The sequence below is a fragment of the Solanum dulcamara genome, chromosome 9 (assembly GCF_947179165.1).
Source record: "Solanum dulcamara chromosome 9, daSolDulc1.2, whole genome shotgun sequence".
Lineage (NCBI taxonomy): Eukaryota > Viridiplantae > Streptophyta > Magnoliopsida > Solanales > Solanaceae > Solanum > Solanum dulcamara.
Genome location: NC_077245.1, coordinates 14,450,740 through 14,465,229, shown reverse-complemented (window position 1 = coordinate 14,465,229; position 14,490 = coordinate 14,450,740). Strand labels below are relative to the sequence as shown.

At 32.9% G+C, this 14,490-nt stretch overlaps 1 protein-coding gene across 1 annotated transcript; it reads left to right on the top strand.

Moving 5' to 3' along the window:
• Positions 1-4,320: 4,320 nt before the first annotated feature.
• On the top strand, positions 4,321-13,736 carry LOC129902289 (uncharacterized protein At2g24330-like). Its single transcript, XM_055977459.1, has 6 exons — positions 4,321-4,542; positions 5,493-5,771; positions 8,535-8,679; positions 12,427-12,536; positions 12,785-13,202; positions 13,300-13,736. The coding sequence occupies exons 2-6, from the start codon at positions 5,496-5,498 to the stop codon at positions 13,566-13,568; spliced, it is 1,218 nt and encodes a 405-aa protein (XP_055833434.1). The 5' UTR covers positions 4,321-4,542; positions 5,493-5,495; the 3' UTR covers positions 13,569-13,736.
• Positions 13,737-14,490: the final 754 nt, after the last annotated feature.

The following is a 14,490-nucleotide window of genomic DNA, read 5'->3' as shown; positions in this document are numbered from 1 at the left end:
AGTTAAATTTTATTTATCTTGATCTAATCGACATATATCTCATTGAATGAATTAATTAATCGTTGTGTCCCCTACTTCTTCATTAATTTATTTTTAGTGGAGATCACTGACTTACATGGACTCCCTAAAAAAAGAGACTTCATCGTAGGACAACAACTGGAAAAAGAATTTTTCTTTCTTGCCTAGTAGATGAATTAAAAAAAAAATTCATTCAACTTAAAAAAATAATAATCTTATTTTAATATCAATTGAATTTTTTGTCAAGTGAGGTAACCCTTTTTTAAATATGAGATTTTTCGAATCTTAAAAATAAGAAAAGTCCATTAGAGAGGTCTTAATTTTTTTTTCTACGGAAGAGAAAATAGAGGAGGGAATTACGAAGTAAGAACAGAACTGAATCACCACACGAATCAGAACTAGATCACCACACGAATCAGAACTTCGAATCCCCACCAACAAAATAATAATTAAGATAGTCAATCAATTGAACTATTAAAATTCTCCATTGTTAGAAGTCTTACAGTTTCTTTTTCTTTTTTTAGATTATTAGACTGCATAATTGTTACTGCTTACATCAATTAATATAGATTGTTTACATAATAATGTAGATTGTTATTGATAATAAGAGTAAGTTTCACAAATTAATTTTAATTTTTTTCCGTAGGTAATCTAATATACGTAATAATTAAAAAAAACAATCTCAATTTTTTTTATCAATTTCAAATGTGAAATTCATTTTTCTTTTTATATCGAGGTATAATATTCACTTTGTCGAAAGAGAACTTCCAAATACAATAATATACTACTACTCGTAAAAATGTTAAATAAGCTTATCTTTTACAAGTTTTTTTTTAATATATCTCTCTAACAACTTCCAAATACAATGATATACTACTACTTGTAAAAATGTTAAATAAGCTTATCTTTTACAAGTTTCTTTTTAATATCTCTCTCTAACTTTCAAAAAGTTCACACCCTAAAGATTGGTTGTCCTAATTATTCGATCACTTTTACATCCCTGTTATCCATTTAACCTTCTATAAATAATCCTCTTTTTATCAAATTATTGTCAATGTAATCATAAAATGTTTATTTTCCAGGATTATATATAGAGAGACATGCTTCCTCAAACATATTTCCAGTTCTTCCCTTAACTTTCCTTGAGAAAACTAAATTAACACATTTAGTTGAAGAAAGTAAGAAACAGAAAATACACTAACAAATCATTGAAAACACATATTAAACTAAACTGTCTCTGTGTTTTAATTAAGGTGTAATTTTGAATTAATGAAACAGTTATCCTAAATATCAGTTTGTATACATATATATGGAGTCCACGTTATTTCAATTGATGCACATACATGTCCTTGTCCCCTAGGAAAGTTAGGTTTGATCAGCCACCTAACAACTTGTTTGGATGGTGATTTTCTATGGTATGGTATGATACGGTTAGTAACAGAACCACGTTTGTTTTGATTGTTTCTTTAATTATATGGAATGGTATGGTTTGGTTTCATAATTTTGTAACCATGAAAACCCTCACTTTTTGAAACCACCAATTTGATGGTATCCCATTGTTTTCTTATTTTTTTTCAATTATACTCTTACTTAATTTTAAATAGTTCTAATTTACCCTTTCTTCTTTATTAAATATTACCCTAATATATCTACTGCTTTCACCGTCGTATTACTCATTCTTCTCCACAATAATTTTTGAAGCTTTTAGGAATTTCAAATTAAATTTTGAGGAATATTCTATTGACCGTAAATTTGTGTGACTTGCTGTCCATATTGTTTTTTCATGTTAAACATGAACTATATTTATGAAGATAGGTGTGATATTGATGTAGCGATTTCAATTTTAGGTTGGATGGTGCGTCCTGCCAGAGATGGGCATGTAGTTTCCTTTTAGTTAGTTTATTTATTAATTTAATGTGGATTTTGATATTTTAGACATGCACTTGTTCTGAAACCACGTAATAAGTTTGCGAGTTTGGCTAAAAAGAGATTCACAAAGCTGATTAGTTGGTTTTTTCGTAAATTTATCAGTTATAATACAGAATCGTATAGTCAAACCAAACAACAAACATAGTATTGTATTGTACAGTACCATACCATACCATACCATAAAGTTTATTATGAAACCATGGAAAATCACCATTCAAACAGAGTATTAATTATGGACTTGTATAAGCAGGGTCCATTTCATTTTGGGTAATATTATTTTTTTATTTTTTTAAGAAAACGATATCTCTTGCCTTTTTATTAAATTGAATAAATTTATTTTTAACCTTTTCAGGTCTTTTATATGTAAAATGGAGATTTTTTTTTATAAAAGAAGGATATATATAAAAAAATAACTACAAAGGGCTAAAAAAATCATTTCTACCTATTATTTGGTTAACAAAATACATAGGGCAACATTAATCGAGACTTTTAATTTTTTATAGTCACATAAATAGGATTATTCTTCCATTCACTTTCACTTATTCAGATCGTGCTTTGTATGACTCTTAAAAAATAATGATTGATATGAGTATTTTATCACACGATATATATTAATTGATTTTAGTCTTAAATTTTGAAAAAGATTTGGAGAATAAAAAATTAATGGTATAACATGTATGAAAAAAATGGTTTTTACCTTAATATACTAAAGGCGACAAGTCAAAGTGAAATTACATTTTTATTATAGTAAACGAATAAAAATGAACGCACAGAATATAAGTAGGAATTTTTCTTTCTTCTTATATTAATATAGTAAAAAAATACATGTTAAAACACTGGTCAAAGTTCATATAACTTAACTTTTGAGAAGTAAATACGAGTAGCATTTTGGAACCGAAAAAGTATTTTCCCTCACACAAACCCCCCCGGGGTCAAATTATGTGTTTAGTCAAAACTACATCACTTATTATTTACAATAATTAAAAATTTCAACTACTCCTTGCATTCACTTTTATTTATCACTTATTTCTAAAATATATTTTTTTTTTACTTATCACTTTTAACATATCAAGAAAAAATAATTTTTTTCTTCATATTTTATTCTTAACATTAAATATTATTCTCCAAATCATTTTTCAAATTTTAATATTAAACATGAGTTAATAGGAATATATATTTATCGCCAACTTGTCCTCAATCAAACTCGCATAGTTCCCAAGTCAGAGTCTTTGAAACTTATTAGGAGTATTAATCACAAACTTACAACTAAATCATTATAAATGTATAAGACAAAAATAAATAATTTGAAGAAATGAAAATATTAATAATGAAAAAAATAAGTAAAAGAAACTTTATGTTATTATTTATTTCTTATAATCGTTATGAGTTACATAATAAAGTAATAGTTTTTTATTAATAAGTGAATCAAAATCTTAAATAATTTGATGAAATATTCTCCTATTAAGAAGTATCTCCTTCGTCTAAAAAAGATTGATATATATATACTCGTCACATTTTTGTTTTATGTGTTATGTATATCTTATTTATTATTTTTAATTATTTAAAATAATATTTTTTGTAATAAATATTCTCTCCTTAATCTTGCTTCAATAAATAAAAAAGAAGAAGTTAATTTAAATAATCAGAACATTGAAATATGTATATATGTTCTTTAGTTTCTACTATCATGAAATAGAAGAAGTATATACGCCCTCCATTTCATATAACTTGGCGCATATATCAAAAATAGATATTTCATTGTATTTATTTAATTTAAAAAATCAGGAGAGTTCTATTGTATTTTTTTTTTCTATCTTCAGTATCAAATAACTACATATATATAAAGTAGTATCCCCTCAGTCTTATATTAGTTGATCGTTATACTAATATCTGCCTTACTAAATCACGAAAACAATAATTAAATTTTTTCTATATGATCCTTAAAATTAATTCTTTTTGGAAATATTCACATTTGTTTGTAAAATTCTAAAAAGCCTTTTAAGGTGTAAGTTAATAAAATTATTTTCTTATTTATGATTTCTCAAGCATCGTGCAAAATGAAAAATGATCGATTAATATGAAATAGAAGGAGTAGCAATTAAATTTAAATTTTAAAATATTATTAATAATAGTAATTTAATAAAATATATCCTTAAATAAAAGTTTTTCGAGAGGTGTGCTAAATTAATATGAATTAAGTAATATAAAATTGAAGAAGTAATTTCTCTAATTTTCATAATCATGAACCCTAGATCCCTAACACACACCGTGTTGGAAAACGTACACGGTCTCAAATTTTAAAAATAGGGAAAGGGGCTGGGCCAGCTAAGCCATAATGGCCATCATTCATTTAATCCCCTTAAATTCAATTCGTTCTTTGTTTCCAGAAGGCAATATTTATTTATTCTTACCTTGCTCTCGGGGGGAAAAAAATAGCCTTCCCGATCTATCGTCGGAAGTTGCAAAACACCACCTCCTTTCATCATTTCACCGTTTCACCTCTGTTTTCTGAATTCTACAAACCTCTATTTTCCCTTCTCTCATCGCCAATCGATCTGCTTTGCTTCATTCAGCAATCGATCGGCTTTAATCCAGGTATGTTGAATTTGGTAATTGATCGTCGGAGGGATAATTTCTGTTGACTTTCGCTTGGAAATTATGTCCTCATCGAGTATATTTGATTTTGAGTTGAATTAATGATGTATTTTATTTCCCTGATCATTTAATTCATTTATTGTTCCTTCGATGATATACACAACTGCTAGTTGATCTCTGGGAATAGTTACATAGTACTCCCTCTAGTCCACCATATTAAGTGAATTGTTGGGATTTTTTTTCATAGTCCACAATAAGTGAATTGTTCAAAGTTTAGAGAATTGTTGAGATATTTTCCCATATTTACCCTAAGGTTCTTAACTACTTTACATTTTCTAGGATAATAGTTTGGAAATAATCAAAAGGGGAATAAGGGAAAGTAGCTTTTTATTTGTGTCCTAAAATATTTTTCACTGGATCCCAACAATTCACTTAATATGGACTAGAGGGAGTATTATTGGAATTACAGTAAATTAAAGTGCTAGTCTCCTTATTGATTCTGAAGTTGTTTAGTGTATTAAGTTTTAATAAGCAAGATATTGGGTGTGGGATAGATTTATTTTGGAAATTTATGCATTACATGGAATCTTGAACTGTAAGAAGAGGCGTAATTTGGAGGTATATTACTATGTTCAATGTTGTACCAAATAATACAAGTCATTTTGTGGCAACAGAAAAAGTTTTAATTGAAGGAAGAGAGAGCAAAAGTGTTATGGGATGATGCTTAAAAATGCCTTCTTTTATCTGTGTAAGGCCAACTAGAAAGTGCATATTTAAGATAAGGCATAATTTGAATTTTACTGATGGTGTTTAACGTGAACAGTATGGCGGTTAAATGGACATTGTATTTGTACCATTAACCTAAATGCTTCTACAGGGCTATTACTTTCTATCTCATTTGTTGCCTTTCTGCTTCAATCATTTGAATATATCTCCGCTTTAACTTGTAGGAAATGGCTGCTGAGCCTACAAAAGAACATGTTGATGTTGCTGACACTGAACCTGTGACATCATCTACTGATAATGAAGAAAAGACAAAAAAGAAGAAAAAGAAGGGATTTTTGTCAAGAATGTGGAATAGTTTATTTAGGTCCAAAAAGGATGATTTTGAGAAGAGATTGCAGCATATTTCCAAGGAGGAGGCTGCTGTTATTGCCAGAATAAATAAGCGATCTCAAAATTGGAGAAGGATGACAAGGCATCTCATTATACTTTCTGTACTTTTTGAGGTAAATGTACTGATTTCTAGTGTTTGTCGTGATGTAGAAGATTAGAGTAGAGATCTCTTATCCTTAAATAGATTTACCTTTTCTAGGCTTTTGAATTGGTTGTTTTTATCTATATGTTAATGAACATTTGGCTTTTGACATATTAAGTTTGTTTGAACACACTTCACCAAATAGTGAAGTGATTGAGTGGAGAGCCATGACAATTCTATTTTGTGGATCTCTAGGTGGCAGTTTGTGTGTGTTAAAAACTACAACATTTCTCTTCTAGAATTTTTGCCACAACATGGTCACACTTCTTTTTTCTACTCCTTCTGCTTATTACTTACCTTCTCAAATAGAAAAAATGTTTATTCCTACTAGCCTAGTATGTTATTAATCTCTATATTTTTCCTGAGGGTCAAATTGACTAGTATTTGGAGTGAAATCGAACATTGATTTTTTTGTCTTTTCAAAATTTCTAGTTTTCTTTTTGATAAGTAGCTAGAAATTTAGGAATTACACCAGAAGTGTGGCTGAGTGATCAATGATTATTTTTTTTTGTGTGTTTGGGAGGGGGGGGGGAGATCATGATGTTCAAATTTCCGCGGAAGCATAAATGCTTAGGGATTTCTTTCCATTTGTCTAAGCCTTGGTGGGCATAGTTACCTGTACCTAGGCTGATGGAAGGGAGGTAGTAGCTACTCAATGGAATAGTCGAGGTGTGTCATGCTGGTCCGGACACCATTGTCATTAAAAAAATCAAAATAATATTTTTTTGTCGTCCAGGAACAAAATATTATATGAATGTTATGAATAGAGTTAGTCTGAAAAGAATTCCTATAACTCTTTTGAAAATGTATTATCTTGGGTGCCAATATGCTACTTCTCAATACTTGATCTAATCTATAATGTGATGTCATTGTTTTTTTTATGGGACGTAATTTCTTTTCTGACATATTTGTGGAGTTTTATTCTTTTATTGGTTAAACTTTTTCGACTTCTCCTTTCAATAAATGGAATTTCTCTCCTTTCAAACAAAAGTAGGACTAGATTTGAGTCAAGGGGGTCATCCTCTTAGAGTTAGGAGTGGACACAATGACATCCTAGAGCTGATTTGGGCGTGCCTTGTTACTGAAATAATGCCGAAAATATTGGTCTTCTGAGGGTTTAAAATAAGAGTAAGGTTGTCTGACTATTTGAGATTTTTGTGAACAAGGGGCTGAAAACATAACTTTGTGGTTTTATGTTGCAATCTAATTTTATGATGTTGCTGGATACTTAATGGCAGTCCTGAAGAAATAGAACGTTCCAACTTCTAAGCGCACAAATCTAGTTGATGTTCTTTCCTTAATCTATCTAATTTTTTTTCCTAAGTATATTGAGCATAGGTGGAAAAACAATTTAGTTCTCTGATGAGCTATTTGATTATCATGTATAACACGATTATACAGTAACTACATCTGATAAAACATGAGAAAGATGCCAATCCAGTCCATTTAAATGTTTATTTAAAACTTTTTTAACTATTGATGTGTAACTGAAAGATGTAAATGGTTAGTGGATATTACTATGCTTTTTTGAGCTAGCAATTTGTTTTAAGTAGTTAAAGCACACTGAGAAGGCAGGGCAGATCTAGTTGAACTTTTCCTCCAACCTTGAGGGAGATTTCCGTCAAAGGAGAAAAAGTGGGGAAGGGTCATTTTTGACTCCTGGGGAAGGAGGGGTTTCAGGGGATGGTGAAGAACTATAGATCTAGGTTACTCTATAAATTGAAACGAGTTAAAGCAAACATCTTTTTAGTTGAACGGGACAATTTCCTTTTGAATTTCATTAGATGAATTTGACATGATATAAATACATCTTTTTACTTTGTTAGTCTACTCCCCCTTTGAATTTCAAAGGTGAACTTGACACGATATAACACTGACTATATCATTTATTCCATTTCAATTGTGAACAATGACAATTGCATTAGGAACTAATGAACTCATATTTTAACAAATTTGAGAAGTTAAGTTCATATCAGTATTGAGAAGACTAGATAATGTCATGGAAGATTCAAAAAGAATACATAGAAATTGTAATTTTTTAAATGGAACTGTTGCATGTACGAGTTCAAGCCTTGGAAACAGCCACTGGCTGAAATGCAAGCTAAGGCTGCGTATAATATGCCCTTATGGTCGGGTCCTTCCCCGGACACTGCACATAGCAGGAGCTTTAGTGCATCGGGCTGCCCTTTTTGTTGCATGTTCTATTTACAGATTTCATTATTTTTGGGCATTCTGGAGGTTTAAATTATATTAAACCTGCACTTGTTGCAGATGTTACTTATGCGGGTTATTTTGTAGCTAATCATAATCAGTGTGTATCCTTTATGTTATATGGGTATCCGACTGCTCGAGTTGGTTATTATATCGTTACATGTACATTAATTGTTAGTACACAGTCTCGTTATTCTTTCGTATTAGTAGGCACATTAGCGCACTATAATTTCTTATGCTCTAATTTCTATTACTTTCTGTACATTGATTACTCTATTTTATCTGTGTCGCTTTCGTTATTTGCTTTCCCATATCGCTTTGAACTTCTTAGCCTTATCTGACCTATTTTTATGCTTCTATTGAGCCGAGGGTCTCTCGGAAACAGTCGTCCTACCTTGGTAGGAGTAAGGTCTGCGTACACTTTACCCTCCCCAGACCCCATGTTGTGGGATTTCACTGGGTTGTTGTTGTTGTTGTTGTTGTTATCTTATGGGCGTCGTATTGCGGCTATTTCAATTTTCAGGTTATTGCAGTGGGTTATGCTATCATGACAACACGATCCCTTGAGCTGAACTGGAAAATGAGGGCATTGCGAGTTTTACCAATGTTTCTGTTGCCTGGCTTATCCTTCATTACATATTCAGCGATTGGAAGTTTTACAAGGATGTGTAAGTAATTCATGGTTGTTAGCTAACCAAAATTCTCATACTACTCATTTCATAGTCATATTGTCTTACATATCATTTATCCCTTTTCCTTACTGTCTCTGCTTTTTGGTGCTGAATGTGAAATAGCTCTTTGATTTTTATGGAAAAATGGTAAATGCCTGAGAGATGACCAGGTTGTTTGTGGGTGCTTTAACTTGGGTAAATAAATGTGGTATACATGTTAGAGCCAGTATCGTTCAAGTAACAAGTCAATTGCCCGTTTGGATTGGCTTATTTTAGGTGCTCTTAAGCCAAAATAACTTTTAAACAGTTTTGAAGTGTTTGGGTAAAGTTAAAAACTGCTTATAAGCACTTATTTTTAAGCCAAAATAACAAAAATAAACCAAAAGCCATTAGTTAGAATTTCATAAGCCAAAAGCCAATCCAAACAGGCTCTAAGCATGGATGATTAATTCCCTGTTGCTAACATGTCAATGCCTTGACGAAGTAACATAATTCGGGGGAGGGTGGCATGTATGTAACATAAGTAGCGCGTGAGAACAAAAAAGTTAAGTCCAAGTCATTATATCTTTTTCATTTACAACAACTACACACCAGTGTGGTCCAACAAGTGGGGTTTGAGGATGGTGGGGTGTATGTAAACCTTACCCCTACCTTTGTGGGGTTAGAGGTTGTTTTCAATAGACCCTCAGCTCAATACAAATCATTTTTCAGAATAGATTTGAAAAAAATGCTAGACTAAATAAACTATGGTGAAATTATTGAAGAAAGCAAAATACTACAACATACCCAGTATGATCCCACAAGTGGGGGTCTGGAGAAGAAAGAAAAATACTGACAACAAAAATAGTAAAAATAACCAAGGTAACAACAATTAGTAATCAAATTGAAGAAATAAGATGATGCTAGCATAATAATAAAAATAATACTGGTAAGGGGGCTGATTGCTTCTTTTCCAATTGCTAAAATGGGACAAAGAGTGCAGCAGACAAAAGTTCAGATTGCTCAACGATGAAGCAAGACTATCACTTAATGAAAAGGGAGGAAGACCATATATATAAACTGCAAACTAGCCAAGTCCTTTCAAGTTAAAGACTCACGTACAAAGTTCTTCTGGATGTGTTTCCTCCCATAAAAAAGAAAAGATTACTAAGAATTTCCTTTTATTTTTTCATTTTCTTATATTTCCTTTCTTTCATTCTCTCTCTTCCTTTTCTTCTTCTTCTCCCATGCTACTACCTTCTCCAACAGCACCACCACCTTCCCTATTAATGCTAACCTTCCATTAGCGCCACCAATTTCAAATCCTATTTATGAACAAAAATAAATCAAATGAAGCAACCATTTTTGTTTGGGACGGAGGAGAGGAACTTACCGGCGGCCTCCATGGACATTTCCGGTGTCATTCCTTAATGGAGGAAAGAAATTGCTGGTTAATTATCAGATTTCATTCAAGTATGTGGGGTTATTTTTCATTGGGGGTTCATGTTAATTATTGTATTTGCTGGTTTGGAAGTTTTCTAGTAAAACAAGTTGGAAAGGTCCGTTGTTCATCCAATTTTATTCAAGTTTTTCGTCCTTATTGTTGTTTGTAACTCTCTGTATATATGAGCTTTGAGGTTATTTTCTCTTTTCTAGGTTATCAAAGATTTTGTTGGTTCTGCTCCCAAGTTTGTTTCTTTCACTTAACCAATTATTTAAATGATTTGTTTCTGTTATCTACACATGCTACTGATGAATATTTAAGTGGTGAAGTGGTGGAAGAAAATGTTGGCAAAGTAAGAAAGAACTGAAAAAAACGGAGAAGAAGACAGATAGAAGGGCATATGGCGAATAACCCGGAGCCAGAGAGAGAGAGAGGCTGCTGACAGCGGAAGAAAGAGAGAGGAAAAAAATAAAAAGATTGAAAAAGAAATAAAATAATAAAAACAACATAAGAGGAAAAATGTAAATAGAAGGTTATGAAGTTGACATGTGGAAAGCAAGGATTGGTGCGTGAAAATCACTTGCTTTCTTAAAACTGGGATTGACCCAAAAGAGGGTAATATACCAGTTCGAAGTTGTTCCGGGGTCATAGCTCCCCACAAAGTCAAGTGTCTTTTTGGACATCAGGGATTAGCTTCGGGGAGCTTTATGTATTTTTCCAAAAAAAAAAAGAAAAAGGGTGAGAGGGAAGTAGAAGTAAGCAAACAATAGACAAGAAGGAAAAGGAAAGATAAGGGGATGAAAATATATTGTGAAATTGAGAAGAGAGAAGCAGTTCTACTGCAGCTGCTGTTGTCCTCGTCACGTTACAATCTGAGAACAATTTTTCGAACATAACAACAAGGCGGAAGCTAGAGTATTTTTTTCAAAGCTGCTCTCGGGTTTGACTTAATGGCTGATCTTTTTAAAGAAGTATAAAATGGTCCAAGGTTGGTGCAAACCAAGAAAATACACTGATTGAATCAACTTTGTTTAGAACAAGTGTATTTTCTTATTTAGGCCACAAATCAATTTATTATGCAACAAACAAGGTTTATCTTTTGGTTATTAACAAAGCCAAGAAGAATTAAATAAAATGGACTAACCTTGACCACTTAACACAACTCAAAAGAAATAAGTTTATATTGAAAACACTTGAAGTAATTAAATAGATAGATATTAACCACATTGTTAACCAGCAAAAAATATTTTATGAATTCTAAGTAGGTATATGTATTTAACACTGAGATCTCTGGGGAAGAGGAAGTTGGCCCTTGCAAACAGCTTGTTTTATTTGCAGCACACCTGCTCTTATATCCATATTCTTTTTCTCCACAACATATTGATATCTCCAAATCAGAAACTTTAAGAGATGACGAATCTGACCTCTAGAACCATACCCATATCGAATACTCACACTTGTGTCCATGGCTCCATGCAATATAGGTTTCATGAATTCATTCGCCGTGATCGTTTTAGAATGCATGCTGTCGTTTCTTATACTTTTTTGCTTAAACTTGCGTGGTATCGGACATTGCAGTTGCGTGCTAACCCTGCTTTCTAGCCTACAGAAAAATTCTCTGGTTGGACATTTATTTGGGGGTATAGACTACTATAGTTGAAGCAGACATTGTTGTGGGGGAAATTATGATGATGAAAAGGAACCATGAAGATGCTGAATTGATTGGTAACAGGACTGTAGCAGAAAGCTAGTGGCTGTAGAAGCAGAGGAAACTCTGATTTTTCAGTTTCTTCCAACCATAAAGAAAAACTTATGTAAAATTCAAATGAAAATCTGATTAGTTTGATGAAGCTATAATGACATATCAGAGCTCATAGTTTATCTCTCGCTCTTTTGATCCCGAGGACGTATTGATTTGCACATATTCAAAAGGTTGAGAGTATATTTGATTTTGCTTTCTGATTAATGTTAGGATCTCAAACAGCATGAAAATGTCCATGACCTGTATTTTTAGATCACCTTGTATGATGTTATTGAAAATACAACATACTCAATGCAATCCCAATCCCACAAGTGGGAAAAAGGCAGCCTGGTGCACAAAGCATCCCCGCGTTAGTTGAGATGTTATTTAAAATATTGTATAAAAATTAAAATTTTACTTCATTCAATGGTAATTTCCCTATTTGGTTTTTAAAATCTTCCTAATTTGTCTATTCAGCCTTGTGCTGAATTTGACATGTCGTCCTTGGTCATGAAGGCCTTAGAAGAATAGTGTTTCTTGTCTTTCACTTATAGCTTATCCTTTATGTGTGTTCGTGCAGGTGATCGTAAGGACCAGAAAACTCTAGAAAACCTACGAGCTGAAAGGCAAGCCAAGATTGAGGAACTCAAAGAGAAGACAAATTACTATATAACGCAACAGCTCATTCAGGTGATAGCCATATGCAAGGGTTTGGGCTTATAAAAGTTATTCACATATTATTAACCATGAATACTGTGATCAAAGAGTTTTTCATGCATTAAAAATAAAAATAAAAATAAAAAAAAGAACCATGAAATTGCACTCTGAGAGACTTATTTATTAATTTTCACTCTTTTGTCGTTGCCTCTATCATTGTGATTTTCCAGAAAACTGTTTTTTGACAAATTCCAAGCATCATTGTTGAATCTTTTGTGCAGAGATATGACCCCGACCCAGCAGCTAAGGCAGCTGCCGCCTCTGTGCTTGCATCCAAGCTTGGTGCTGATACTGGCTTGAAAGTGTATGTGGGAGATGACACTAAGCATAATGTCCCTACTGGGAAGAGCAACGATGTTGAAGTTGTGCAATCTACTGGGCTGAGAAATAGGAAGCAGGCAAGGTCTAGTAGTCCAGAGAGTGCTGTAATGGATCATCCTGGCGCAGAAATGCTTCAACATGCACAGCTTGAAGGTTCTGATATGATGCAGCATCAGCAAACGGTTGTTGAGCATTACAATCCAACAGGTTCCAGCACACAAGATGGAGGATGGCTTGCACGAATTGCAGCGTTGCTTGTGGGAGAGGATCCAACCCAGTCTTATGCACTCATCTGTGGCAATTGCCATATGCACAATGGTAAGAACTACATAATTCAATGATAATAAAGCCCAATTAGTGGAGCAGATTCACTTAAAGAATGGTGAATAATTAATGGCATTACTATCATTTGCAGGGTTGGCCAGGAAAGAGGACTTCCCTTACATAACCTACTATTGCCCTCATTGCCATGCCCTGAATAGGCCCAAGCAACTTGATGATTGTGTCTCTGGTACCAGTACCCCTAACCTTGGTTCCACAACTGCTTTGGCTGATGTTGATTTGGTCAAAAAAGTCGGTGGATCCACTCCAGATAAGATACCCGCATCAGCAAGTGGCAGTCCTGTAGCAGCTCCAGTGGAAACAGAAGGTGATGACATAATGTCCAGTGCTTCTAACAGCTAGTAGATTGCGAGTTTTGAATAGAGTCGTACTTGTGCAGACGAGTGCTTTTTCTCCCTATATATGTGTAGCAGAGTTTTCTTTTTTTCTTCTTCTTGGTAATGTGTAACTCTCTGTTGTATACATAGTAGAAAACATATTCAATGATTCATACGGCAGCTTCCCTGGAAACTTTTCTACAGGCGCAATATAGCTTAATTTCCTCCATTTTATTTTCTTATGTTTGAAAAATATTTAGTCCATCAGCAGAGCTTTATGAGATTTTCTGACTGCAGAGTTTGCAGTTCCTCTCACGTGTTTTCTTTTCTTGAATCATTTGTCAAGTACATTTTCCTACATGATTGAGTTAATATATTATCCAAATGATCTTTCCTGCTGTCTCTTTCACTTGCTTGGCTATTTGTTCTTGCCTTTCCATCGGCCATAAGACATTATATGAGTGAAACAAAATTTCATAAAATAGAGAGGATGGATCTAGTCTCAACAGGATCAAGTGACAAAATTAACAAGAGCCACATTTCAGGTACATGTAAAGTGATTAACAACATATTCAGTGTAGTATCACAAAATAGATTACATGAAAAGTGATGATTGTCAAAAATTAAATAGTCAAGTCTTTTTGGTAAACGCGTCATGAAGTGTGCTGGTTTGCGTGCATCGTTAAAGAGCAATCTTGAAGCTGAAAGTGGCTTTAAACTCTTAATTAGTTGTGTTAATGGAATTAAAAAAAAATCCCTTGGAACGTTTCAATGAAGTGTGCTCAGAAGAGCTATGGAGACTAATGTATACATCTTGAAGCATGTGTATAGGGAGACTAATCAAGTGGCGGACAAGTTGGCTAATTTGGAACATGCATGTCCTAGGAACCAAACGTTTATGGAATTCAACTTGCTATATAGAATTATATAGAATTAATGAATACAGA

Coding starts and splice junctions, on each gene's coding strand:
- LOC129902289 (XM_055977459.1), top strand. CDS start 5,496: ATGGCTGCTGAGCCTACAAAAGAACATGTTGATGTTGCTGACACTGAA. Junction 12,537..12,784: donor TAACGCAACAGCTCATTCAG/GTGATAGCCATA, acceptor TCTTTTGTGCAG/AGATATGACCCCGACCCAGC. Junction 13,203..13,299: donor CAATTGCCATATGCACAATG/GTAAGAACTACA, acceptor TATCATTTGCAG/GGTTGGCCAGGAAAGAGGAC.